Consider the following 26,601-nt stretch of genomic DNA (forward strand, 5'->3'; position numbering starts at 1 on the left):
GCAGTGTGATTGCATTGCCAGTCTGAGCACCTACAGATCTTGCAGACATTTCAGCCTGACTGCTCTGCAACAGCAGATCTGCCAACAGCAAGGGCTACAGGCCCCACACTGAGCAGTTCTCTCCACATTGCTTTGTGGAGGTTCTTTGACCAGTGTAGAAAACTAGTCTGCATCACCAACCTTCTGCATTTAAAGGGCAGTCTGTGAGAGAAGATCTCTGCATTGTGGAAATGAATGAGGACCCCTATTCCCATCTCTTTTTTTTTTCTCTCCCTTCCCCCAAACATTTGCCTCATTGTTTCAGAACGAAAGAATTTCCCCCAGTAATCCAGAGCTTCTGCATGCTGATTATCAGTCAGTCACTGCACTCTGTAATACGTGTGAAAAGGCAGCATTTCTTCTGCTCAAGCTGGAGGTAATAATTTCTGTACTGAAAATAAAATCTTGTGAGAGCGAGGCTTTCTAGACTGCAGTTCTGGAGTGCAGAAGAAAAGCTTGTGAGAGTGCCCTTGTTAAGGGACATCCGCTGGTGTGCTTTCAGTGCAGAATTTTCACTCTGAAATGTGCTTGGTTTATCTGTAAATACAATTGTCTGTCACTGTTCTTTGGAGATAGATGAATGTTTCTTGATTTGGGTAAATAGTTTGTCAGGTAACGTACTGTTACCTTAGGTAATAATAAGATGCCAATCATTTGCTTTTGTATTTCAGTTCCCATATGTGACCCCAGCTCCCCATGAGCCCGTGAAGACACTGAGAAGCTTGGTGAATATCCGCAAGGACTCTCTCCGCCTCGTGAGGTACCGCTACTGCCTGAACTCATTTCATTCAGCCCGGGGATCCGGAGCATCTGGAGCCAAACTGCCAGTTCCATACGGTTTAGGGGAACAGCTGAATCCCAGATCTCTGTTGGTAGATGTATTCCGAAGGTTCTGGGTACCGCTGTGATCAGAGTTTTCAGGCAGTTCACGTGCTTCTTCATCCCTGGACTTTAGCAATCTGTGTTTTCAGAGAGGACCAGTATGTGTCTGTACAAAGAGAACAGAGTGGTAAACAAAGCCTTGAATTTTGCCTGCTATTGCTAGCACAAATGGAACATATTAGTTGGGTCAATAAACCCTTCAGACAGATTCCTTTCTGCATTCTTGTGTAAGGAAAAGCCAGAAAGTAGTTGCTCCTGGTGCAAGTCACTGGCAGGGAGCACTAATTGGTTTTGAGTGAAACTTCCTCGGCTTCCTCCTGCTGCCAAGACAAAGTTTGGTCCTGGTGTTATGTACTGATGTAAATGGCTTCTGTCCCATGAGTAGGGAAAGGAGTTCTGGATAGTCTTGAGATCTGTTACCTTTCACTGCTTTACACTGAGATCTAAGGCCACGCTAACAAAAATGTGACTTCTGGACTAGATGCCACTTTGATTTGAATTAACACTTTGATTTGAGGCTGCCCTCTTCCACACAGATGGCTGAAGAGCAGAGACCCAGCACACAGTGCTTTGTTTTGGTCTGAGCACTTGGGCAGATGTCCAGGATAAGCATTTCCCAGAGATGCTCGAGCCTCTGAATTCTGTGTTACTGACATGGGGTTGGAGTGCTGGCAGGGGGCCTTGTTCAGCTCTCAGCCAAGGTGATTCTGAGAGCGTGGTGTAATGTGAGTCAGTTGAGTCATAACCATGCAAAACCTCCAGTTTGTTTTTATCTGAAAACTGATGTTGTTTGTTAATAAATGAGCGATACTTGTTGTTTTAAAATCAGTTGAACAGCGAAAGAGAGAACTTCTGAAGAAGTAACCGTTGGCAAACTGTTTTGAATGCTGTCCAGCTTCTTCAGCTAAGGGCTGTGAAGTTCTTTTCTGGAACAAAGTCTCACATTCTTCCCAGACTTGCTGTGGAAAGGGCATTTCATTCTTCTTTCAAACATCCACAGTTCAACAGAGGAGTTGTTGCAGGAGTTTAGTTTAGTTCGTACAGTTCTATCATTTTGTTTTCTGGGATTTCATGGCCTTGCCAAGCTGAGTTGCAGCTCTGGACTATTTGAGATGTGGTATCTATGTACCTTGGCATTATCTTAGTTTTGTGTCCCTGTAATTCCCAGTTCTTTCAGTTCTTGGCCTCATGAACTCTCACAGGCTCTCGTACTGCTGTGTTGCAGCTGACGACAGCACCACTAATACTATTCTATTTTATTTTATACCAATGTAGACCCCAAATGGGATTTTAATTGCCAGTCCTTAAGGGCATGTTCTTTCTTGTGCTTTTCAACTGTTCTGTACTGCAGGCTTTTCATTTCTTCCTGTGTACACATAAAGGCACTTGCTGCCCCCTCCAGCTTAGTTCATTGGCAGTTGATGGTTAAGGCTTGGAGATTCTTCCCAGAAGTAAAGAAGATACCATTGAACTGAGTGTCTAGGTACGAAGTAGGCTCTGATGATAATAATGGATCCTCATGGTCCATTTATTTTCTGCTTGTTATTTTTAACGGAAAATTCGTTTCTTTCCTCTGGAAAGAGTATTGATTCATAATTTGGAATGTAGAGCTGAATGGAAGAAGGTGAAGAAATGTTCACCCTGGGTTTCCTGCCTTGCTGTCACCAGACAAAGTTCTGAGCTTTGTTGAATCCTAAGTATATCCTGCAGCTTTGGAGAGAAGCAACAGACCTCTGGATGTTGATGTTGGAGTTGTGAGTCTTTGATGCCTGTGTGAGTGCTTAATTTCTAACAGGATGAAGCTCTGCAGGCCTCAGAGGAGAGCAGCATGAATTTTGCTGTTAAGCGTTGACAGAAGAAAGAGGTTTTGTGTCTGTCTTGTTGGCCTTCTTGGCCCTGGCTTGAGAGCTGCCTTTCAGAGCTGAAGCACCTGATGGGCAGGACCAGGCTGCTTGCTCATACCTTGAAAGCACTTCCTGCTGCAGGAGGAAGGTCAGCTTATGAGGCAGTGTTTCACTGAGCAGGAGCCCCCTGGCTCAGCCACGCTTCTTCAGTGTGGGCTTTGGATTTTGAGTAGAGCATCGTGGAACAGAAATGTGAATACTGATAGAGATGGCAGCCAGTTCTTCGTTTGGTGACTGCCTCAACACTGACTTAATGCAGTTATGAGTGAACGTCGTGCTACAAACTCACACGCTACTTAACATTTATAATGCATGTCTATTGAGTTGTTCAAAACCTTTAATTTCCTCAAAGGATGAAATCGAGCTCGACCTGACCCATTTCTGTAACATGCTGCTGTTAATTATATTTTTATCTTTTAATTCTTTAACAGACAAGCAAAAAGTTCCAGCACTTCCGCTGTTTTATCCAGAAGGGATGTCAGACTAAGTGGCCTCAGCTCCCTTGGTCAGCCTGCTTTGGCTTTTACATCATAGCATTGGATCAGCTGTTTGTTCTCGAGGTGGTCGGTCTGTTCTGCCCTGTAGGTGTGATTGCTAAGCTATGTCATTAACTTGTGTGCATGACCAAAAGGCACACTAACAAAGTCACTGGTTTCTAGATTAATGCACGCATCTGAGGCCGCCTCACAATCAGCACTGTCTGTAGGGTTTGACTGAAATGTACACTGTAAACTTCAAGTTCAGATGGAGACAGAAAGGCCCTTGAAACTCCTGAACCACCTCCTTGTATGCCACATTTGTTGCAAAGATGGGAGGAATACAAAATGTGTGGCTTTGTCTTGCTGATCCCCTGAAGTTTACATCCTGCACCATAAGGTGGAACATGAAATGTCCCTGCCTCTCAAGGTATGCACTGTGGTAGTCCTTCCTTGTCCCCTGATTCAGCTGCTGGCTGGCAGAGCTGCAACCTTTTCTCACATGAACTCCTTGTTATGTGGCCAATGTTTTCATTAATCTCCAGCACCAATATGTTATCATAAGAGATGTGCAGGCAGCCTTACTGAGGCTGCTGCTGTTCAGAATGTGTGCTTTGCCCCTTGTTCCAGTGATGCTACTGCAGGCAGACAGGGCTCTGACTCTACTACTCTGCAGCAGTGCCCTCTCCAGAAGCCTGCCCACCAGGCACTAGGTTGCAGTAAGTAGGTTATCCAGAGTGTCAGATCAATTCCAGTCCAGATTTCACCCTTTACTACTTACTGGTGTGGGAATGTGTTCTGAATGCTGGTAGGGAGCTGCAGGAGTGAACCTGGGAGCAGGAAGGTGATATGGGAATTCGGATGCTCAAAATGATTTCCCTGAGAAGACAAAACAGAGAATGGTTTTACTGTCGACGTGTTGCTCTTGTGGGATCCACCCTCCTGCAGGTCTCCCACTTTGTTACTTGGGGCTATTCTGGGTATCTAGGCTTGTGTTGCTTATCAGCAGCTGTGCCTGCCAACCTCTGTGCAGTGAGATGAGGTGAGCTAGCTAACCACCATCAGTGCCTGCATGAAACAAGTGCTGACTTTCCCCAACGCTGCTTCTTCTGGAGGACTGGCAGGTGCATGTTAGCCTGGAGATCTTGCTCCTCTTGACCTTTGCTGCCTACTTTAGATCAGCAAAGGACCACAGAGCAAGAGCTAATTTTCAGCTTGTGTTGCTGCTTTCTCTGGACACGCACAACACTTGCAAGTGGATTAGTGGATTGTTGCTTTCAGTCTTCTCACGTTGCTCCAGCACAAAATAGTGAAGCTACAATCATATTTTCTATGGCTAGAATGCTTCCTGTGCACAGCCTTGAAGTGCCATGATTTTATTCTTTGAATGTCACCTGCTTGTGTGAAAGTGCTGATGCAATACTCGTGTACAGCAGAATACTCATTCTGTTACTGGTTATTGTCTGCTGGCTGCTGCAGATGTTTAGTCTGCCCATTCCTGGGTTTTGTTTTTTTTTGTACTAGCAGTTTGGATGTATTCTAACTTGATTTACTCCTCCCACCTGAGTGAACCCTCTGGCAAAGGTCTTGTTTTGAGTCTTTCCGACAGAAATGCAAGTGTATGCAGTACTTATCACAGAACTGTAGGAGTTGGAAGGGACTTCTGGAGATCCTCTAGCCCAACCCCTCCTGCTGAAGCAGGTTCCCAAGAGATTTGGTGAGGTCACATTAGTACAAGTGTGCATGTTTGGTATTTGATTGTACTGCTCTTAAATTTTATTTTGTGCCTTCTTTAATTGGCTGAAGCAGAACATTTCATTCTTGTTTAGTGTGTTAAGTAAAATTCATACCAGAATTCTTAATTAGGCAGCAGTTATTACGTCTCGGTGAACTTGGTAAATATGAATTCCCCTGACAATTTTCAGATTGAATGATGGAGGTGTGCCCAGCCTATTTCAGAGTGTTTTCAGCAGTGCAGCGTGTTTGTGGAGGCTGTTTAACGAGGGGAGAGGCCAATTAATACTGTGAACTTAGAGATGGTGCCAAGCTTTTCCTGAATAGTTCAGCTGCCTGGCTCTGACCCAGGCATCCTGGCAATTAAGCTGATAGCGACAGGCAGTGAGGCTGGGACTGGGCAGCAGAGCAGTATTGTGGTATGCTGCTCAAAGCTGACCTGCTGCATTCACCATTACCACATAATACAGAACAAACTGTTGGACCTGAAGTTGTAGAATTACAGTGGGGTTTGAATTAACGAATGAGAATCTGCTGTTCTGCCAGCAAGTCGTGTCCTTTCTGTCATTTGGTGCTTAAGGACAAGGGGAGCTTTTCTCATGGTATGTTGCATTTGTTCCAGAACCTGCTGGTTTTCCTGGCCGTTGGCACACTTCAACTCACAGCTCATCCACATCTGTACCGTGCTGCCCTGCAGCCTGCCTGCTTCATACCAGCTTTTCCACTGGATTTGTTGCCTGTGTTTTTAGCAGGAAGGAGGAGTAACATTCTGTTGTGGTGATCAGCCGTCACACAGTGGGATCCAGCTGTCCAGTAGCCCAAATCCAAGTTATTGCTCCCTTTTATGGTCACTAAAATACACATTCTTGAACAGGTTATCCTGTATTTGATGCAACTGAATGTGTTAATTTTTGTTCATGTAACAAATGTATATACCTCTCAGTCATGAAGAATGTTTCTTCTCCTGAAGTTCGATGCTCAATAGTTGACCTTCTTGGCTCTTTCCACGGCTGTAAGACTGGATGAGATTTCTCAACATCATTGTTATGTAATTCACTTCAATAACTTCAGAAAAATCTTGGAAGAACCTTCCTCAGAGGAAAGAACAGAATTTTCCTGGGCATTATGGAAGCCCGTGATGACTTTTCTGCCCAGAGCACTTACATTGGAGTACTCTTATTCTGATTTCCAGAGTGAACTCGATGGCTATGAAATACCTCATAAATGTGTTCTAATCCTCGGCATTCTTTTGCAGGTATAAGGATGATGTGGACAGTCCTACTGAGGAGAATGGGAAGCAGAAAGTCCTGTACAGCCTGGAGTTCACTTTTGATGCAGATGCTCGTGTTGCCATCACAATCTACTGCCAGGCTACGGAGGAGTTTGTTGGTGGCATGGCCGTGTAAGTCTTGGTCTTGTGGGCACTTGGAGGGGTACAGAACCTCTCAGGTGAGGAGCCTGACAAACATCTTTCCTTTCTTGCCTGTGAAGCAGTGCTGCTGCAGATGATGGAAAGTGGATTCTCTTTCTGTTTTATGTACTCTGATAGCTTTGAATATTGCTTTCACTTCCTTCCCCCGCAAAACCAATTTCCTCTCTTGTTCCCACATTGGTTTGTCTTTTGGATGTGGGGAAACCATTTTGTGTGCAACAAAGGAGAGGAACTCACAGCTGTGTGCTTTTTCAGCAAGATGATTTACAACATTTCAAAAGCAAATACCCTCCTCTTCAAATACGATCTGTTTTTCCAGATCACACCACTGGATAGATTTTTCTGTTCCCTGGGGTGGGAGCATCTGGGCCACCAAAGAGAAGTTCAGCTTGATGAGTACATGTGAGTCCGTGAGGAACTGAAACCTATCCAAAGTCCCATCTGGGGGTAAATGACTACCTCAAAACAGGGTATTGTAAAATGGCTGTCAGGAACATTTTCTGCCCAGAAACCCTGCCTGTATGTTTTCTGTCAGGTACAGACTAACCTTTGGCTCGCTGTAAAAAGAGTGGTCAGGGTGTGATCTGTGGAATCTTCCTCACATGTTTCGCTGTAGTAATGTATCTGTGCAGATTTCAAAGCCTTTTTATCTAAGTGAGCACATTTAAACCATTCCAATCAACACTGTGTGCCTGTCCTCTAAGATTACAAAAATTTCCTCTCTTCACTGAGGGCTGTGGTGGCTGAAACTTGCTCTTCCTTGTGTGCACTGGGCACACTTGAGCTGCTGGTACATGACTGCAGACTTCAGTAAGCATGGAACAAAAAGTTCTTCTTGTTCTATGGGTAAAGGCTGCAAAAGCTCTTGGCTTTTTCTAGTAGAGGCTTTTGGCTGATCAGGAGCTCTGTGCACATAGTGCTGATGGCTTCTGCTGTTGTGCTCTTGATTTGGGGGTAAAGTCGTGGCTTATTTAAGTGATGCTTATTTAAGTGAAGCTTATTTATTTAACCTGTGGAGGTTTCAGCTGGGAGAAATACGTGTAACAAACCATAAAGTGGCTCATGTGCTTTATACAAAGTATAAACATCTCAGTGATGCTCAGAATAAGGTGGCTTTAGAAATGAGACACCTTCAGTGCTCCCATCCAGATGTGCTTTCTTCCAAACTGGAGGATGCCCTGGTCCAGGATTTTGTTAGGCCCCTCTTTTCTGTTGAAGATTGTGACTGCTTAGTTAATTAAGTTAATTAAGTTAATTAATTGGATCCTTTTAAGTGATTGAAAAATCCCTCCTGACAAACTCAGAAAATCCCTCCAGCTCTGAGAAACTGAATCTAAATAGAATGCAGCAGGATGCCTTAGAAATCCTGATGAAGTTTCCATGTTCTGTCTCTTAGGTCCTTAGGTTTCCTGTGAATTTAGTGCTAGTCAAGTGCTGGAATGGCAACCTTGGAGATTGAAGTCCTCTTTTCCTAATACAGGTACAGCGTGGACAGGCAGCTGGTTTCCCTTGTGCTGCCTTGCAGAGCATTCCGTGGTTTTCATCCCAAGAGGGAAACTGTTATGGGCTAATGGGGAGAGCTGAAGGCCTCCGTGGCCAGGGTGGATTTGCTATTGTAGCTGCTGCATAGAACTTATTGTTTCTGGACTCTGTGCATTTCTGTAACTAGGAACTCTGTCCTCTCAAAACTCTGCCCATTGATTGGAGGTGGAAAACACAGTTTCTGGTTCACTTAAAAGGATGCTATTTTACTGAAATTTCATACCAATTAAGCCATTGGCTTCCTCTTGGTCTGCCATCTGTTTTTTAAAGCTTATGCCACAAACATGAATTACCTAATTGCTTTTTAAATTGAATTCCTAGGTACAGTTTATGAAAGGTAACATAACTGTCAACTTCAGATTAAAAAATATATTTTTAAATACCAAGTTTTTAATCCACCCTGTCCATGTTCACCAAAAGATGGATCTCTGCTCAGGTGATGAAGGAGAACCTTCCCTGCCTCTGCATGAAACCAGGATCTGTGGTCAGTGCTCATTTCCTTGCCACATGTGGCTGATGTGACTGAGTTGCCCTAAGGGATGCAAGCAGTTCCCAGAGCACTAACCCTTCATGCTGAAAGTCAAAGCACTTGGATCCAGCTCTTGCTTCCACTGCTGTCCTTTTATTTAATAAATCATAGTTTAATTTCCTCATAGCATCGAATTGATGAACTGTCTATTTCTGCTCTGGAGTTCTTGCACAATAAATGTTATAGAAAAATGGGGTGTGGGGTGCTGCACTAGAAGCCAGTAAACTTTTTGAAGGCATGATCCTGATTTCATGCAGATGTGTAGGTAGTAGGGGCTGGGGGAAGTGAGATACAAATATAGACTTTATAAGCTGCTTTAATTCAACCCAGGCAGTTTTTCCATGTGGAAGTGGCTCATGAAGCACATCTTGGGGCTAGTGCAGCTGCCCAAATTGGGCATCTCTGCTTCTCTGGATTTGCTGGCTGCTAGTAAAAACCTTTTGAAGCTCTGATTTCAGCTTTGCAAAGCAGTTCTGAAAGGACAGTGCTATAATTACTTTGATTTATTATTTTCAAGTTCTAGTGGGGAAAAAGCTGTAAGTAGAGTAAACTGTAAGAGTGCCTTTTTAGTGCACTAGCAGGAATGCAGCTTTGCTCCACTCCACGTGAGGTGGTACTTTTCTCTTTTTCTCAATTTCTCTTGGTGCTGACACCTGCATTTAAGTAACAAATGTGTGCAAGAGTTGCCCTGCACTGTGTGTAAATCCAAACTGCATTTCTTGCTGTCCAGCACTCGATTGGGAAGAAGACTGCTTTGTTATAAAGGCACTTTTTTTTTCTTCCACTTTTCTAAATTGATGCTAATTCCTAAAATGGGAGAAACTTTCTGGACCATTTTCTAAAGCAGAAATTTCCTCCTAGTCCTTGGGCTGCAGCATGGCTCCTTAGAAGTGCTAGGCAAGTTATTCTTGCTTCTTTGCTGGAGGAACTGCTGAACCTGATAGCATCCAAACCTGATAGCATCAGTGCTTCTGCTGCTGTGAAACTGCAGCTGGGAACATCATTATGTTCATGCAGTTTGGAGTGGGAGGATGGAGGGGATGAGACTCTCAGTGAGATGAGGCATTGCTTGTTGTCAAGCTTCTGCTCACCTTTGCCTGTGGTCTGTGGGCCTGGCTTTATGAATAGCCAGTCTCTGTGACAAGAGGGAAGCGTTTCTGCAATCCAGGAGTCTTCCTCCTACAACTGCTTGGGCTCCATCTAAAAGCTGCAGGCTTCATCAGCCTATGCTGCCTGTACTGACCTGCCTTAGAGAGTGTTCAGCACACTCCCAGGTACTGATGCTGGGAGATGTGTTCAGCTGTACTGCTTCCCAGCCAAGATCTTGGCAACACATCTCCCAACCACTATCTGCCTCTTGTCCTGAGCTACTGAGCTCTGAATTTCACAGCAAGCCGTTGTTACCGTGATGGGGTTGTAGCTGACCAATAAAGTGTGAAGATGGCGTATGTATGCATCTGGGGAAAGGTATCCAGTACTTTCTGTTGCTAGTGCAGATACAGTAGCAGCCCCTTGAACAACGTGGGTATTGGTTTAAATCTGGAGGGCACCACTGCTCTGACTAACTGAGTATCTCTTGTCCAGGTAGAGTGTGCTTAAAGAATCTGTAGGTGAAAGCATGTTAGCTCTTGGTGGAGCAGCTGGTGAATGACCCAGAGCATAACAGAGGCCAGAGCTATCTATGTCTGGAGCCTTTTTAACAGCATGGAATTAATGGCAACCTGCTTCTGAACAGTTCGGTGTCCATGTCATCCTCTGTTTTATGTATTGTTGTGGTTGTGTCCATTTTCTTTGATTTTGAGAAACTGCCCTGACGGGACATTTGGTTGGAGGAAGAGCAGGGGGTGTTGGGTCAGGAGGATATTTTAGAGACTGGGGATTAGGGAGCAGTTGGGTTTGTCCTGCTTGGCAAATTGTGGAGCACAGCGATTAAGGGCAGGCCAGAGAGGAGGTGTGCAGGGGATGACTGGGATGGGACCTGGCTGAAAGGGATGAGAATCCCTGCCTTAGCAGAGGGAGGCACAAGCACACAGATGTGTGAGCTGCATCAGCTACTTGCTAGCGATCACCCGTAAGTCTGTGCTGTCCCTCAGAGAAATGATAAGATAGTCTGTATTGCTTGCAGTGCAAACAGTTCATAGAGAATACTTGAAGGACTTCCAGTTTATAGCCAGCTTTTTTCTGCAGTGAATGGTTTGTGTGTTTGTACCCTCAGATTTATTGTAGGAGACAAATATGCTTTCGGGAGCAGGTAAAAGAGATGCACATATTCTCTTTTTGTGTGCTCAGTGAATCTATCCTTTCCTTTTCTGGCACAGCCTTGATATGCACATATTAGGTTCCTGGGAGGGCCCCCAGGACTTTTCCAGCTGTGAGTATCTTGCTGACTAGCAGGAAGGGTTGTGCAGTTATAACATGGCAGCAGTGGATGTTTCCTCAGGGGAGGGAGTCAGACCAGCTGGAAGCACTTAAGGCAGCCAGCTCTCAGGGCAGGAGCAATGTGCACAGATCATGAGCTGCTGATAAATGTGACATGAGAGATGTGAGTTTTTGCAGTCCTTTCTTATGACAAAGACCTTCCTCTTTGGACAGAGATGGTACTCTTTCTTGTCCTAGTAATGTTGCCAGTGCTATGTTTCTTTATTATAAGGAGAAAACAATGAAAACATACCAGTTAGCTCTGCTAGTCTTCACCCTTCTTCAGGATTATGCTGTTTGTGCTGCTGATGCACAAATGGGTGTGCTGGAATTTTTTTGGTCTAATTTCCTCGCTTGTTTTGCAATGTCTGCTACAGGTTACATTCTACCGCTGTCTTCCAAACTGAAGTGGATGTGACACTGCAGTACATGATGTGTTTTGTCTGCATGTGGAGATGTGAATAGGTAGCTCACCAAATGCAATCCAACTGAAATGTGTAGCTCAGCGCATGGCCGTTTTCACTGAAGCTTGTGAAGGAGGGACAGCAGCACTCATTCCTTTGTTTAATCAGTAGCCTCTGTCTGTCTGTTCAGAGCCTTTGAAAGGTGCTCATGCTGCTTTTGGCTGTGGACTGTGGTGATTAATATGAATTCTTTGCACAGAGAAGATTTCTTCAATGTGAAGAAATCAGAGGCAGAGTTTTTTTCTGCTAGGCACAAGCCTTAACAGCCAAAGCCTGCTTTGATCTATGCAGGCACCAGACCCCAAGGGACTGTAGTGTACAAAGTTCACGTGCTGAAAAGCTAAATTGTGTAGATTTCATTGAACAGACAAGCCCTCTGTCTTTAATAAGGGTTCTGGCCTTTGTGCCTTTCTCTGTTGCTGTGCTGTAAGTTGCCATCTTTGAAGCCTGGCTAGAGTCAGGAGTGCAGCTCTCCCTGCGATGAGCTCAAGTGAGATGGCTGCAGGTGCTGGAACAGGATCTGGATCGCAGGGTTTCACTGCATGGTGAGGTGTTTGTTTCTTCCTGGCCTGGCTTGGAAACCAAATCTTGTGAGGAGGCAGAGGAAGAGGAGAATAGTGTGTGTGGCAGTGACTGCAGTGCACCAACTGAGCACCCACAACTTCTAGACTGTGTAGGAGTTTCTTGGTGCTGGATCTTGCCTAACTCTGGCTGTGAACCAGTGCTAGAGCCTTCTTACATTTTGTTAGTGTTTCTTTTATCAATAAAAAATCACTTTGAGTTATTGGGGACACTTGCTCAACTTCCCTCTTCCCCAGAAGCTGACTTTTTCAGATCCTGTCCAAAGATAAAATGGAAATATGCAGATAGAAGGGAGAGGGAACAATGTACTTGCTCCACATCAACTCCTGGCCCCTCTGAACACCAGCAGAATGTGACTGGCTCCTTCACCGAGGATGCGGAACTTGCCAGGCAGCTGCACGCTGCAGTAGCAGGAGAGCTGGCTCCTGAGTACCTTCTAGAGCTGGGACTGGTGCCCTGCTGTAAACTTCCCCAGGCACTGACCTGGGGAGGAGTGAGAGGGAAACTCCCCTGCATGCTCATCTTGCTTCTCTAATGAGTGTGCAGCAACAGCAACTTCACTTAGCTTAGCCAGGGGTTCCCAAACATCATCTTGCCCCTTGTGCTTTGGGAGCTAATTAAGGTCTACAGGTGCCCAGTAGCAAATCTTGTCTGTTTGAGCCGTGGACTGAGCAGCTGCATGCAGGTAGGGAGTGCTTCTCAGCTGAGGGCAGGGAGTGAGATTTGGGGAATAATTTCAGTTAGTTTCTTGGATTCCTTATATTCTTCAATAAGTACTGTCTGTGTCAGGCATCCAGGCCGTCTCTGACCTTCACTCTCTCCTCTGCACTTCAGTTGCAGTAGGTTCCTCTCTTGTTGTCACCTTAGATAAGTCAATCCCCTCCTTCCCAGTTGCACAGGGAGAATTGTGCCTCTCTGCATAGCTGGGAAGCTCTGAGAGATCCACAAAAGGAGCTAGGTAAAGGCATACTCTATTCATTGCGCCTGACAACTCAGTAAATAAAACTTCACTCAATTGCTCTCCCTGTAATTCACATACAAAAGATCTGTCATCCTAATCTCTCCCACACCGTGCTTTAAATGCAGAGGATGGGGTCAGAGCTTCCAGTAAAGCAGCACTATTGTAAAGCAGTTCAGAAAAGTCTTTGAGGGTAATGTATTATCAATGCATCTACCTTGGCAAGAAGAGCAGAGAGCACATGATGGTCCTGATCTTCATCGTGGCCTTTCAGATTTTAATGCTGATCTTGTGGCAAGCCTTGAAGACCATCTCCTCATGGATCCTCAGAGGTTGCTGGAACTACACCAGTTTTCCAGGGAAAGGCAGATTATGCCAATGGAGAACCTATTTTTTTTTCTCTTGGTTTGAGAGGAATTAAGTATCCATCATCATCTGGTATCCAGGTTTTTACTGCCCAGCTGCAAAATGCATCCTAATAATTGTGCTTTAAATCTCTGTGTTGGCTAATGAGCCTTGGAGGGCAGGCAGCATCCCTGTGAGCTGTATGCACTGACATCAGGATGGGAGGCCTAGAACAGGCTGTGTGGGTGCTGGGAGCCTGGCTCAACCCAGCCTCCTGCACAGGCAGGTGTCTTTGGGCTCTGCATCAGCTGGGGCTGGAAATGTGCCCTGCCTTCCCCTTCTGCTTGGACAGGGGAATGCAGTGGTAGGGTTGCTAAAAGTGTGTTTAAAAAGTCACCAAGTACTCCTTGCCACAGAGGTGTTGCTAGGGAGATTGAGGAAATTAAGCTCCAAAAGCAAGATAGAAGATACGTGTTAAATAGTTATGGAAAGTAAAGCAAGAGAATTAATTCAGCTTCTGGTAGGAAGCAGAGCAGCTATTACTGCTCCTCGTCCTCCAGCCAGTGCTGACTGTGGTGTCTTATCTGTTACAAAGTCTGTGCACATGCATCGATCCCATTTCATCATCCAGGTTCGTTAGTGTAAAATGGCTTCTTGTACGATATTAAGGCTCAGATGTGTCTTCACTAATCACCTCTGCCATCCTGCAGCCCAGTCTTTTCTATGAGATGTGAAGTCTCAGGTGTGCACATCACACACAGTCATCAGATGTGATGCTCAGTTCTGCAGTTATTGGCTGACTGTGCAACTTGAGCTTTTCCCACATTTCCTTCACCACCTCTGGAGGTGAGCTCCCTGAGCCCTCCTGCTCCCTGCTCAGAGAAGCCAGAAGGCATTATGCCTGATGTAGAAGAGCTTTGCATTGCCATCCTCCTCTGATGTGCTGTGCTCCTACACAAAGTCTACTTAGGCTGATACTAATTGGAGCTTTCCAACTTCTGCTTATGCAGCTGGTGGTTTGTAAACTGTGTCTGCATTTTAGAATGGCTGAATGTCCTCCAGAGTACAGAATCGTTTTACAAGCAAGGATGGTCTTTTCTGTGCTTCTGTGCATGCTCTGTTAACTGCTTTACCTGATGGCACTCCGTACTGATTTGGTCCACAGCAAAGCGATGCCTTTGGATCTTCTGGTGTTGTGCTGTTCACAAGGCTGGCAACAGCACTGTTCACCTTATCATTTGAGAGTTGTTATCAGCAAAATATGCCATGCTGATTGGCAGGGAATACTTTGTGATATCCCAGCTTGAATTAAGGAAAAACTCAACCTAGAGCTCTTGGTTCTAATGTGACACTTGTCCCAGGCTGTCTGGTCAATCATGGCCAGTGGCGGTTAAGTTTGAGCAGTCACCAGAGCTTCTGACTGCTCAGAGGTCTTTGCAGTGGCTGGAGGACAGTGTTCTCCCAACTCTCACTTTATGAAGCTCTGCCCTGGAACTCAGAATTAGTGTAGGAGAGACATCATCCTGTTATTGTGATGGGTCAACATCTTCCTTGTAGAGCTGGAGTTAGACCTGTCTGTCACTGGGCCTGTGGAGGTCTGTTGTTTCTGCAGTGTAGGCCTGTTGGGCGAGGGATCTTCCTCTCTGTTTTCTCAACATGCTCTGAACACAGTGTTAGTAGCTCAACAGCACAAAGGCTGTGGTAGTAAAACCAGCTTTGGTTGTTCCCACCCTGCTTTATAGTCCACTGCCTGCTCCTTTGTGCCAGAGCTGGCATGGTTCAGAGATCACGTGGCAGAAAGGGGCATAAAACCCTGTTTTGCCACTGCAGCCCCTTGTAAGTTGTGCTCTATGTAGTGAAATGTATTTTGGGGGGCAGACAGTGCTGGGGGTTCTGGATGCAGGAGATGCTGGTTGTTAGCTCTGGTTCCCTTCCCAGAGGCATTTGGCCCAGCCTGGCAGTGCTGGGACTTGGTTGCATTTCACTGATGGCCCTTGGGTAAGTGGGAGAGTTGTGACTTCTCTGGGAGGCTGGCATAGAGGACTGCTTGGTGGTTCTGTAGTGCTGTTGGTGCTGTGGTACCTCTGGGGAAGCATATGAAGAGTAGAGAGCTGGGGAATTGGTCTGAATGGACCTTGCTTTCCAGAATGGCCCTATGCCATGTAGTGTTTCTCACTGCAGTGCTGTCCTGCAGAGGCAAAGGGCAGCTCTTAGTGCTTTGCTGTGTGATGCTGCTGTTATGTCAGTCCTCGTTCTTCCTGGGTTTCCTGCAGAAGATAACTGTGTGCTGGGTGGGAAGCCAGCATTGCTTTGGCTCTTGATTTAGCAAGGTAGCTTTTGCTAGGCTGCTGCACCCCAAGGCTCCTCTGACATGCAGTGTTTCCAGGCAGGTCAGTATGATCCAATCTGACCTTGCCTGTCTGTGCTGCTTTCCCTCTCCATGCTCACCTTCTTCCCTTTCCCTCCCCTTTTTGTATTCCCAGTGAATGGCTGCCAGCCCCTGCCAGCTCTGCCTCTTAGAGCTTCCACTTGTGATTCCTGGAAGGCAGACAGGCGTGAATGAATAAGAGCCTAACAGAGAGCAATCACTTGTTACAGCAAGTCTTCTTTTACCCCTTTCTTCAGATACAGCACAAAGAATCCCTCTCTGCAGTCTGAGACGGTTCATTACAAGAGAGGGGTAAGCCAGCAATTCTCCCTGCCTTCTTTCAAGATTGATTTCTCAGACTGGAAGGATGACGAGGTAAGTCTTTTCTTCGCGTTGCCTTCTTTCCACAACTCTGTTGCCCCAGAAGCATTGGCCTCTGTTTAGTATCACTGAGATATGGCTGGAAGATTTGCACTCAGAGCTGCCACAGCACGTTCTGTGGGTGTGAGACAAACAGGGCCTTGGGAGCAGCAGATATGAACACTGCCTGGGAACTTGGCAAAAAGATGAGGGAAACAGGGAAGAAAAGAAACTGAAAGAAGCAACTTCTGATAACGCTGATCAGCTGGCATCCCAGCAGCTGGCGTACGAGGGAGACAGCAGAGATTGGCACAGGAGCTGTTCCCAGAGCAACCCACACTCTGCAGCCTTGTTCTCCCTGTCAGCCAGAGAACTTGTGGGAACAAATGTGCCCCTGTTCACTTGCTAAGTCTTACCCGGTTACTTTGGGACAGAGCTGATAAAGATTCTGAAAGGGCCTGTCTTCATCTCTCCCTTTTGTTTTTTTTTGGCTTGTCATTTAGACCAGACTCCAGTGGTCTCCAGAATGGGATACATGCAAGGACAATTCATTAGAGTGTGAGAAGAACTTCAGCAGTAAACGTTGATAATTCATAAATTTATATATGTGTATATACATATATATATACACAAGGAGTGTATGACCCAAATTGTTATATTGATGGGAGTGAAAAATTGAAATAGTTTGGAGACTGCTGTTCTAAAAATAAGTCTTACTCTGTTTAAGGGCTGTGTCCTGCATTATTAGCTCAAGCAGTACCGTGCAGTGGGGGGATATTCTCCCCCCTGGGGCAGATCCACACTGGTTCATTAATGCCGAATAAGGGGATGCCTTCATCCTTTTATTTTTCTTTAACCCGTAACTGCAAACAGATGAAGGTTTGGTTTTAATTAAGCTCTGTGGCTTTTACTACATAGCAAGATCTATGGAGTCCTATTAATTTTGGTATCTCTGTAGAATTCCAGTCCAGGCAGTAACTCTGCTTCTTGAGCCTCTAAATGTTGGCCCAAGAGCTTCCCTGCATGTTACACAAGGCAGAAAGGCTTTGCTGTTTGCCCTCCTCTGTGCAGAGCTGTCCTGAGACATTCCTCATGCAGAGGAGTTGGTCTGTAGCTACTGCTAATACACTTGTTCCTGTAAACCCTTCTCCCAGGTCAAAATTAATACAATGCTCATTTCTTCTCTCAGGCTTGTATAAGAGCATTGTGTATGTGAACCCTAATAGGAAACACTACCTATTAAAAAATTAAGATTAAAAAAAAGAAAAAAGGAAAGAAAGAAAAGTCATCTTTCATGTATTTTGAAAAGATTGAATAGCTATTGTCTTGGAGTTGCAGTTTTAACTAGAATCAGTCGTGTGCTGTAACAGCGCTGTGCCAGTTAGCAGGAGCCTGCAGAGTCTGGCCTCCTGATGTCCTGGTTTCTCTGCCAATATATGATTTCACAAGTTCAGCCTACAAAAGCCTGGAAGAGCTGCTTTTCAACCCCTTCTGTCATCTGAGGGAACTGGAAAGTAGGAGCTCAGATCCCTTTCTTAAAGAGTTGGGAAGCTTGGTTTTTACTTTTGTTCCTGCCAGCAAGGTTTTAATTTGAGTGCTAAAGTCACAGCTTTGACAGCTTAAAGGAGAAGGGAGATGCAGTGGAAAAGTAAGTTTCTAGCTCCCTTCACTTGATTCTGCTGCATCCTCTGGTCTTTTTCATTGCTTTCATGGGGGCTCTGGTTGTTGAGACAATGTGGGACAAGCGCTGTGATTCAGAAGTTTCTTTCCCCACTTTGGCTGTGTGTATACGTTGTTTGTTTTTTTTTCTCTCAAGTGCAGTAAAATGCTGAATCTTCTTAACTGTCCCCTGAAATGCAGTGCTTTTATCTGACAGCTGGCTGTTATCATTCAGCTGTGTACAGTTATGTGTTCAGTTGCCCTCCTACTTCAGTGTTGGTGTTGTCAAAAAAAAAAGAGATTTGTTTCATGCTTTTGCTCAGTTAATACTTGGAGATGATGTAGTTCTTGGCTGGTCAGCAGAATGGAAAATAGTGTTATGTTGAGTTGTTACGTGGAAAAACCTTATAAAAACCTTGTAAAAACACCTTTTTACTTTGTTTTCATAACACGCTGGTTTGTTTGTGAGCTATAGTGTAAGGCTTGTGTTGGCAGTTATTTTCAAGCCCCTAAAAATGATTGGGAAATGAGCCATTAAAGAGGCCTTTTGTTTGAGAATGCAATAGTTTATATGGTAAAGCAAGCACAGTTGGTTGCTTTACTGTGATGCGACTTTTCTTCCTCATGGACAAAAAGTAGCTGTTGTGTTATGGCAATAAATCAGAGCAGGAAGCAAAGCAAGGCCTTAAGCTTCTTTCAGCAGTCTTAATCAGCTGTCCTCGATTAATGATGTTTTTCGTTCTCTGGTATGCTGTAATAGCTCAAAAATACAGGATAGAAAATAGCAGCCCTATTAGTTTAATCTAACAAGTACTGAGATGTTAAATGATGCTTTTATGTTCTCTGTGTTACTCTGCTCATTTAAAAGGAGATTATGGTCACTTGAAGGAGGAATAAAATGTGGAATCGTCATACAGAGAATGAAAATCTGCAACCCTCAGGTTTGAAGAATATCGGAGACAGCAGGGCTCAACGCAGAAGGTCTTCCAGCACGTGCTTTCCATTTAGAGTTGGATATGCATATTTGAGCAGTTGTGTGCTTAATGCAGCTGGGAGTTATTTCTAGAAAACGTTCAGATCGTGTGCCTTTGAGCCACTCAACTACTGACAGAAGAGCAGTAGGCTTGGGATTGCCTCTGCTCCCACACAGCCCATGAGAGACTGTGAGTTGTAGACCAGAGCGCGTGCATGCAGCCAGTAGCAGAGGTGCAGCCATGTGAGCAGTGGGCTGAGGCCTCTTGGTGGATGGATGCCAAGGTACATCATGTCCACGTACAGTTATCAGCATTTAGCTGTAGTTCATCCAGAGTGGAACCATCTCCAGCTCTGCCAGGGCTTGTTGTGAGGGTTGCCTCGCATCCAGTCTGGCGTTCTGGTTTGGCATTTTTGGCCATGACTGAGATTTTCCTCCTGGTGTATCTTTTGAAAGCCTTAATGGAGGAAATCACTGCTCCAGTGGTGCAGAGGGTGAGGAAAGATCAGGAGGCCCCAAAGCATCACCTGAAGGACCCTGCGACGCTTTGAAGTGAGTCTCAGCTTTCACGGGAAACTGGAAACAGGCTGCCTGGAGCACCATGGTGAAAGGACACCTTTTTCTCTCTTGGCAAGAGATGAGACAAGAAAACCAAATCAGTAATTAATAGAAACACTAGAAATCCAGTATGTGAGCCACTTCTGTTCCTGGCACAGGACAGTGTTTGTAAGGTTGTATTTTTCTTGCGTGTATAAGATCACACGTAGCTTTTGAAGTGCTTTAATGAAGTGCAAGGCAAAGGAAGAAATTTAGTCTATTTTCCTTGCACTCAAGGAAACTCTCAACTCTTAAATTTTCACTCTTATCCATTAGAAGATCAGGGACCTGAGCTTCATAACATGCCAAATGATGGAAATCAGTCTGGTGTTTCTTCAAAGTGTAGTGTGAGCTTGAAGTTTTGCAGATTTCATTCTACATCTTCAAGAACTTCATACGAGAATAAGGGTTGTTTTTTTTTGTGGTGTAGGGAACATAATGTGTACTGCTGTTCTGCAGTCACGGAATGGCTTGAGTTGGAGTGGACCTTACAGCCTCTCCAACCCCTCAGAAAGGGCTAAATTATCAAGCAGGGCTAAATAATGCAGAGAATTCTGCTTTTAGTGCTTCCTGAGGCCTCATATCTCTGAGGCCCATGGGCGCAGCTGGGGTGGTAGCACAGCTTTTAGTGGGAGAGCCTGCTGCCCTTGCAGGTGAAAGCTTGGTATCCTGTAACTTCATTCTTCTATTACTAATGCTATTGCAAGTCTTCAGACAGGCCTGGTGTGAATTGTCTAAATTGATGTTTCTTTCCCTCAGCTGAACTTTGACTTGGACCGTGGTGTGTTTCCAGTGGTCATCAGAGCAGTGGTGGATGAAGGGGATGGTAAGCATGGCATATGCTCACTCAGTCTTCTGTCTGGCTGGATGTTAAGTGACCCTTTATGGGATGCCTCGTTCTGCAAAAGCAAACACATTTTACAAGCAGCAAAGTTGTGGGGAGCCTTTCCAGAATGAAATTGGATGGGGTTGGACGGGGTCCTGGGCAACCTGGATTTAGATCCAGCCCTGCTAGGCAGGGGGGTTGGAACTACATGATCCTTGAGGTCCCTTCCAACCCGGGTGATTCTGTGATTCTGTGAAATTATTTCAGGAATTCACCATCACTTTCTTTCATTAAAAGAGTCTAGCTAATCACAGACTCTTACATAAAGATATGCTTTTAAAGGTAGCCTTGATTTTTTGACAGGAGAATTGGCCGGGTAGTTAGTGTTGGAGTGGGGTTTAGGATAGCTGGGGTTAGGTGTTGACTCTGCCACCAGAGTCTGGTGCAAACTGGAACAAATGATTCCCTCTCTCTTTTAGTTTTGTGTTTGCTTTGTTTTGTAACACAAGGATGGAGTTTGTATCTTGTACCTCTTTGAGGTTTGAATCATCTTTGTGAAAGCTAGAGCTGTCTGTAGGGCTGAGGAACTCTCAGAAGAAAAGAAAGGGCTTTTAAATCCTCAGGCCACTGTTCAACCACAGACAAATTAATTCAGCACTTTAAAATTACATTCTTTTTCCCAAAGGAAGTTGGATGGTATTAATAAAAGAGCATGACTTTTGATGGTAAATAATACTGCTGGTTACTTTTAAAGCACGCTGCCCTTTTAGAGAAGAGTGGGCAGTAAATGTTTAGATTGTTAATCACCGTGTGCTGTGTTTTCCTTTGGGTGTGTGTGCTTTTGGGCTCTGTGTGTTTGCACTCATTCTGAGCGCTGGTGATGGAAGGGGCACAAGAAAGTCACATGTTCCCTACAACTGATGGCTGTTGTGCTCAGCAGGACCAGCATTCCCCTTCTGCTTTTTGCAACTTTTGGTCCCAAACTGAAGAAAAATCAGAAAATCCCTTCTAGATTGTATTGTTTATTGCAGTTCGTGTGCTCTGCTTCCTGTGTGAAAGAAGTTCACTGCATTATTTTACAGTCCTCCAAGCAAACAGAACTGGAGGAAGCAATTTAAAGTGTGACCAACACAGTGTAGTGCAACAGAAAATAAATTGTTTTTAGAGTGCATCTGTTTTTACTGATTACAGGTGCTGTTAGTGATATTGACATATATATCCTGACCACGGATAAAAAAACAACTTCCACAATTTGTTGAACTTTTGCCAATGTATTTCTACTTTCTTATGTCAGACATATTGAGAAAGACAAAAATAGAACAGGAGGCAGCATGGGAAGCATACATTTATGCATATAATATGTCAGCTCTTAGCCAACAGTGAACTGTCATCTATATTAATAGCCTGGAAACACAATTTATTTTAAATCCTCTCCTGGATAGAATATCACCACAAAAATATGTGACACTTGAATAAGACTGGGAGAAATTGCTGTGTGTTCTGGTTCTTTTTTACTGATGAGATGGGCAGGAGCTAGACTTGTGTGTTTGGAGTATCTGGGAAACGACAGCTAGCTTGTGACTACTTGCAATGAATAAAATTGAATGGGAAATTAAAATAGCAGCCAGCAAGATGTTGGTTTGGGCTGATTTCTGCCAGGGAGATGTTTGTGCTCCTTGAAGAATGTAAGCTTGCAGCATTAGCACTCTTCATTCCTGCTTGTGGAACTGCTCTCAGTAAAGGTGCAGAAATCCTTAGGGGATGGAAGGTGCTGTGCTGCTCAGCCACGTGTGCTGCTTGAATGAACAGGATATGAAGGGAAGCCGTGTCTGTTATCTCTTCTTCAGCTGTTCAGACTGCAGTGAGGGACCTGCGTTTCATTTACTCAGTGATCTGGAACAGACTGCCCTTGTCTGGCAGGGAGGGAGCATGCAGGTGAAATCCCAGTTCTAGCCCTCTGTTCTGGATACCACTGTGTTCCTGAGCACATCCTCATTGCTGTGACCATTCTTGGCTATCTTAGCATATCAGCAGTCCTGGACTCCTGTTCCAGAGACTGCTGTTTCCAAACATGGTCTCTGTGCCACAGCCCACAAAAAAATCCTGTTTTGCCTTTGTTGTTCATGGCCCCCCAAAGAATCTATCAAGCTTCCATCCCTTTTTAGACATCACAGGAGTCATTTTCTTCAGCTGTTTACATTCTGGCACAGAGCTCATAGAGCTGCCTTTCTGCTCTTCTGCATGTGCTGACCACAGCACCGGTATTCCAGGCAGGGCTGGGTGGTGGCACACCTTTCCTTCCTTTGGAGATTCCTCCAAGACTCCCATTTCCACAGAGTGATTGTAGTTAGACAAAATGTAGACAATTGGAGCTGAACAGAACTGTGGATTCTTGAGTCAAAGAGGTCAGGATTGTGCCTTGGTTTCCTCTGTTTAGCACCTATGTTTCCCTGTGGCTTTTTTTGGTGGTAGAGTCATGGATGCAGCATACAGAAACCTCTGTTGGCCCCTTGTGAATGCTGTTGGATTAAGAAGGGGGCCTCTGAGTTGGAAGAGGAGGATGGGATATTTGTCACTGGGGAAAAAAAGATCTGATAACTGGACAGAGATGCTTTGCTGTCCAGACATATGAGAAATAAAGGTTCTACAAGCATGTAGGATTGGGCTATAATAAAGTAATAAAGTAGTAAGTGCTGGGGCTGGAAGGGCTGCCAGCTGCTGTTAAAACTGATGGATTTGTTTCTCTGTGGTAAATTCAGGTAACTACAGCCAAGAATACAGGGAGAGAGCAAAATGCCATTGAACTCTTTGTTTTAGTGTTTCCTATGCATCCTGTGTTTTAGCAGCTTCCTTATGGGTATCTTATAAGGGACAGTGTCAAAAGCCTCACCAAAGTCCTGCGGGACAGCACGCACTGCTCCTCTCATCCATCAGGCTGGTCATTATAGAAGCTTATCAGGTTGGTCAGGCCTGATAACTGTTGAATCCATGCTGACTACTCCTGACAATTTCCTTCCCCTTCATTGCCTGGAAATGATTTCCAGGATGAGCTGTTGCATCATCATGTTCCCAGGGACTGAGGTGAAGCTGACTGGTCTGCGGGTCCCCAGGTCTTCCTTCTTTTAAACTGCGAAAGGAGGTGAAGGTGGTATCGGTTTAGAAAGTGCAAATTCTAAAATCTGACTGAAATTCAGTTCACGGTGATGTCATGCTTGTGCTGCTTTCAATGTTTAACCAGGAGCGTTCTGTCTTTCTGCAGTGGTGGTTGAGGTGACAGGCCATGCCCATGTTCTTCTGGCTGCATTTGAAAAGGTAAATGACTTCTCTTTTCTGTCCTTATCACTGTATATGTCAATATTTCCACGGGTCATTAGTTTGTGTTGATATATCACTTAGCACAGTGGGGTCCTGGCATGAAACTAGAGTTCAGGAGTGGCACTGGACAACAAATAATAGCTTGCAGCAACTGCTGGGCAGTGTGTAATCACTATTTGTACCTGAGCTGGTCAGTCAGCTAATTGTAGCTGGTGTTTCCTGTGTGTGGGGAGAGGGTGTGCCGTGGTACCTGTGACGTTTGAGAGTGGTAGATGCTGACCAAGGCTGCTAGTGTGCAGCTTTCCAGGGCCTTGTGATCAGTTTACAAAACTGGATTTGCTGTGTCCAGAGCCTGCTGCACCTTTGTTTGGCCTTACCTTATGCTTAGCACCAAGCCCTTTTATGGCTCAGGGTACATCGTGCATAAAGGCTTCACTTTTCCTTGATAGTAGCTGACCTGAGCACTGCCAATGCAGGGAGGCTGAGCACAAGCTTTGATTGGAGTCTCTTCGCATGATGACTGTACCTTGAAAGCATTTACGAGATTCCTAACTACTTTATGTTGTGTCTGGACATATGTCCTGGGCAAGTGACGTGTAGTGACATCCTAAGATGAGGCAAATGTTGCTGGAGTAGAGTTGGGCATGTTGAAGAGAGCAGCATTAGTGCTGTGCTGTTAGAACTTCCTGCTTCCAGGCTGGCATGTGGGCTGACTTCTCCTCAGTCTGCTCCGTCCCTGCCATGTCCAGAAGTAAGCAGGAGTAAGTTGCCAGGACTTATCCTAGGTGGATAGTGTAGATGGTGATATTCTGAGTCAGAGGGCCTGGGCAGCACAGTCAGTCCTCAGGAAGCCCTGTGGTTGGAAGATGCTCGAGGTTTGTTTTGTTGTTTAGCTCGGTATGCGTTGGACTTACTGCAGACAATTAGATCTGTGAGAAATGTGATGGGCAGCTGCAGCACTTCTGGGACTGTTCTTCTAATTGCCTTGTCCAGATGAGCTGGAAAGATCAAAAAGTCTCTGGAATCCCTCAGTCATTGCTTGGCAGCACCTGGGGGAGGACAGTGTGGCAGCAGGTCCTTGGGAAAGGCTGTAGAGTTTGGAGTCCTGCTGTCATCTTGGTGAGACTGCACTGCAGAGTCCTAGGGCCAGTGCTTGATAACTGTGCCTTGTAGAAATGTCTTTCCCTGAGATACCTTCCAATGGAACAAGCTTAGTTCCCATAGTTGTAAATGGCAACTAGGCTGTGACTGATAGCATAAAGTGCTACATCTCCCAGTGCGTGTTAAATATGCTGGAGATTGTTAGAGCTGTTACGATGCTTTCTGGGTCCCATACAGCTGCAAACCCTGAGAACACAGTCATGCAGCTGGCTTTGGGGAAGGAAGGGCAGTGCCAAGCCCTGCAGAGTGGTCTGGTTGTATTGGGAGTGTGTTAATGTGAGGGCAGAAGTGAAGCGTTGGAAACTTCTGGCTCATGAGGAAAGTAGCTTAACCACTCCAGCTGTGGAAGCAGGCTTTCAAGAATTATAGATAATTTCCATGTACTGTGCAGAGCTTTGAGCTGTCTGGATACATAGAGGTGATGGCAGATGTCCCCTGAGTGCTCAGGAAGCTGAACAACTGAATTGGGAACCGACTAAAGCTGCTCAGGCCATTCCATCAATGCTGGTTCATGCCTTGTGTCCAGCTCAAAGGCTGAATCTGCTTCCCTTCTTTTCCCAGTCTGTGTGTGCTCTGAGAGGGAGGTGCCAGTGAGGCCACTCCTTACTTCTGATCTTCCAGCTGAATGCTTAAAACAAGATAAAAAAAATTTTTAAAGGTCAGAGGGCAAAGTGCTTACAGAGTTCTTTCTCCTCCTGTCTTAGGATAATTGCAGCTTTTGAAGTGTAGGTATGTCAATCTGGAGGAGGTTTTTGCTAATAATCACTGCTGCTGATCAGCAAAGCATGTTTGAAGGACAGGCAGGTCAGCAGCCTCAGCAGCTCGCTGTTGGTGTGCGTCTTTAAGAGCAGAACAGTAACCTTGACACTGCACAGTGTCTGACTTTGTAGCTTTTCCAAGGTCAGAAACTGGGCACGTTGTGTTTGCCTGGAAAACAGTACTGTTTTGTCTTTTGGTGTAACATTTTTGTGTCTTCCTTCTGAAACTCCTCCAGCAAACAGATGCGTGTCTGCAGCTGCTCGCAGCAGTAGGCCTTGTTGGAGTTTCCCCTCAGTCTCCTTCCGTGCTCTCAATACTCTGCCAGAGGAGTTGGTTTGATTCACATCAGTTGGCACTTGGGGATGAGGGAGAAAATAGAGCTGGCACATTATTCCTGATGCTAATTCTGACACCAGGTACACACAGAATTGTTACAGTCGTGCCTGCTGCAGCCATGCCAATGATGTGCTAGGGGTGCTGAGGCAGAGTACATGTTTCTGACTGCAGCCAGTGGCCAAGCCTTGCTGTCAGCCTTGTGCCACCCCCTGCTCTCCTGGGGCTCCAGCCTCGAGAATGGCTCTGACTGTAGGTGTTACCTAGGGAGTTAACAAATACCTCCTGCCAATTATTGCTGCATTTGTTGAAGAAATGTTTGCACCCAGCTGGACTGGCTGCACCTTGAAAGCATGCAGTGTGCCAATGGATTTCTATGTATGCTCTGACCCACTTGAGCCAAGAGGCTAATAACTGGAGCCAGCTCCATCTGCCTCTGTGCTGCAGTGAACAAGGAGCACACTGATGCCCTGTTCCACTGCCTGCTGGGAGCGGTTGGTGTTCAGGTTATAATACACATGCCACTTTTCCCTTAGCTAAGAGATGTCAACTGATCATTAACCTGCTTTAATTTTTGTACATTTTGTCTGTTTAATGCGTTTCTTTTTTATTTTTTTCCTCCTAGCATGTTGATGGCAGTTTCTCCGTGAAGCCATTAAAACAGAAGCAGATTGTAAGTACTTGTTTGTTCCTGATTAAAGTCGTATTTGTGTGCCAGAAACACTCAGTGGTCCCTGGTGGGAAGCTTTGATATTAGTTCACCAAAGGCCTGACAGCTTGGCTACTTAGCTCAGATAGCACCAGCAAAGTGGGTTAGTGTTGGGCTGGATGTTGTGTACTGTGTGTGTTGGGGAAACAAACATGGCAGTGCAGTCATGCAAGCCTGTTTATTCTGCTCTGCAAGTCAGGCACTGTATAAATTCAGTCTTCCTTATATATTGCTGC

The 26,601-nt window shown here is 45.2% G+C and overlaps 1 protein-coding gene across 4 annotated transcripts in view; it reads left to right on the plus strand.

The window, feature by feature from the left end:
* Positions 1-26,601, plus strand: part of MGRN1 (mahogunin ring finger 1) — a 47,727-nt gene that overhangs the window by 6,235 nt on the left and 14,891 nt on the right. For all 4 annotated transcript variants that reach the window (XM_042827774.1, XM_042827771.1, XM_042827772.1 and 1 more), the window contains exons 3-8: positions 711-799; positions 6,291-6,437; positions 15,931-16,048; positions 20,022-20,088; positions 23,348-23,400; positions 26,282-26,329. In XM_042827774.1, coding sequence (XP_042683708.1) covers positions 711-799; positions 6,291-6,437; positions 15,931-16,048; positions 20,022-20,088; positions 23,348-23,400; positions 26,282-26,329 — 522 coding nt within the window. The remainder of the gene's footprint in view (positions 1-710; positions 800-6,290; positions 6,438-15,930; positions 16,049-20,021; positions 20,089-23,347; positions 23,401-26,281; positions 26,330-26,601) is intronic.

This window comes from Centrocercus urophasianus, unplaced genomic scaffold (genome assembly GCF_019232065.1).
Source record: "Centrocercus urophasianus isolate 14NV4802_14NV808 unplaced genomic scaffold, USGS_Curo_1.0 seq_29, whole genome shotgun sequence".
Taxonomy (NCBI): domain Eukaryota; kingdom Metazoa; phylum Chordata; class Aves; order Galliformes; family Phasianidae; genus Centrocercus; species Centrocercus urophasianus.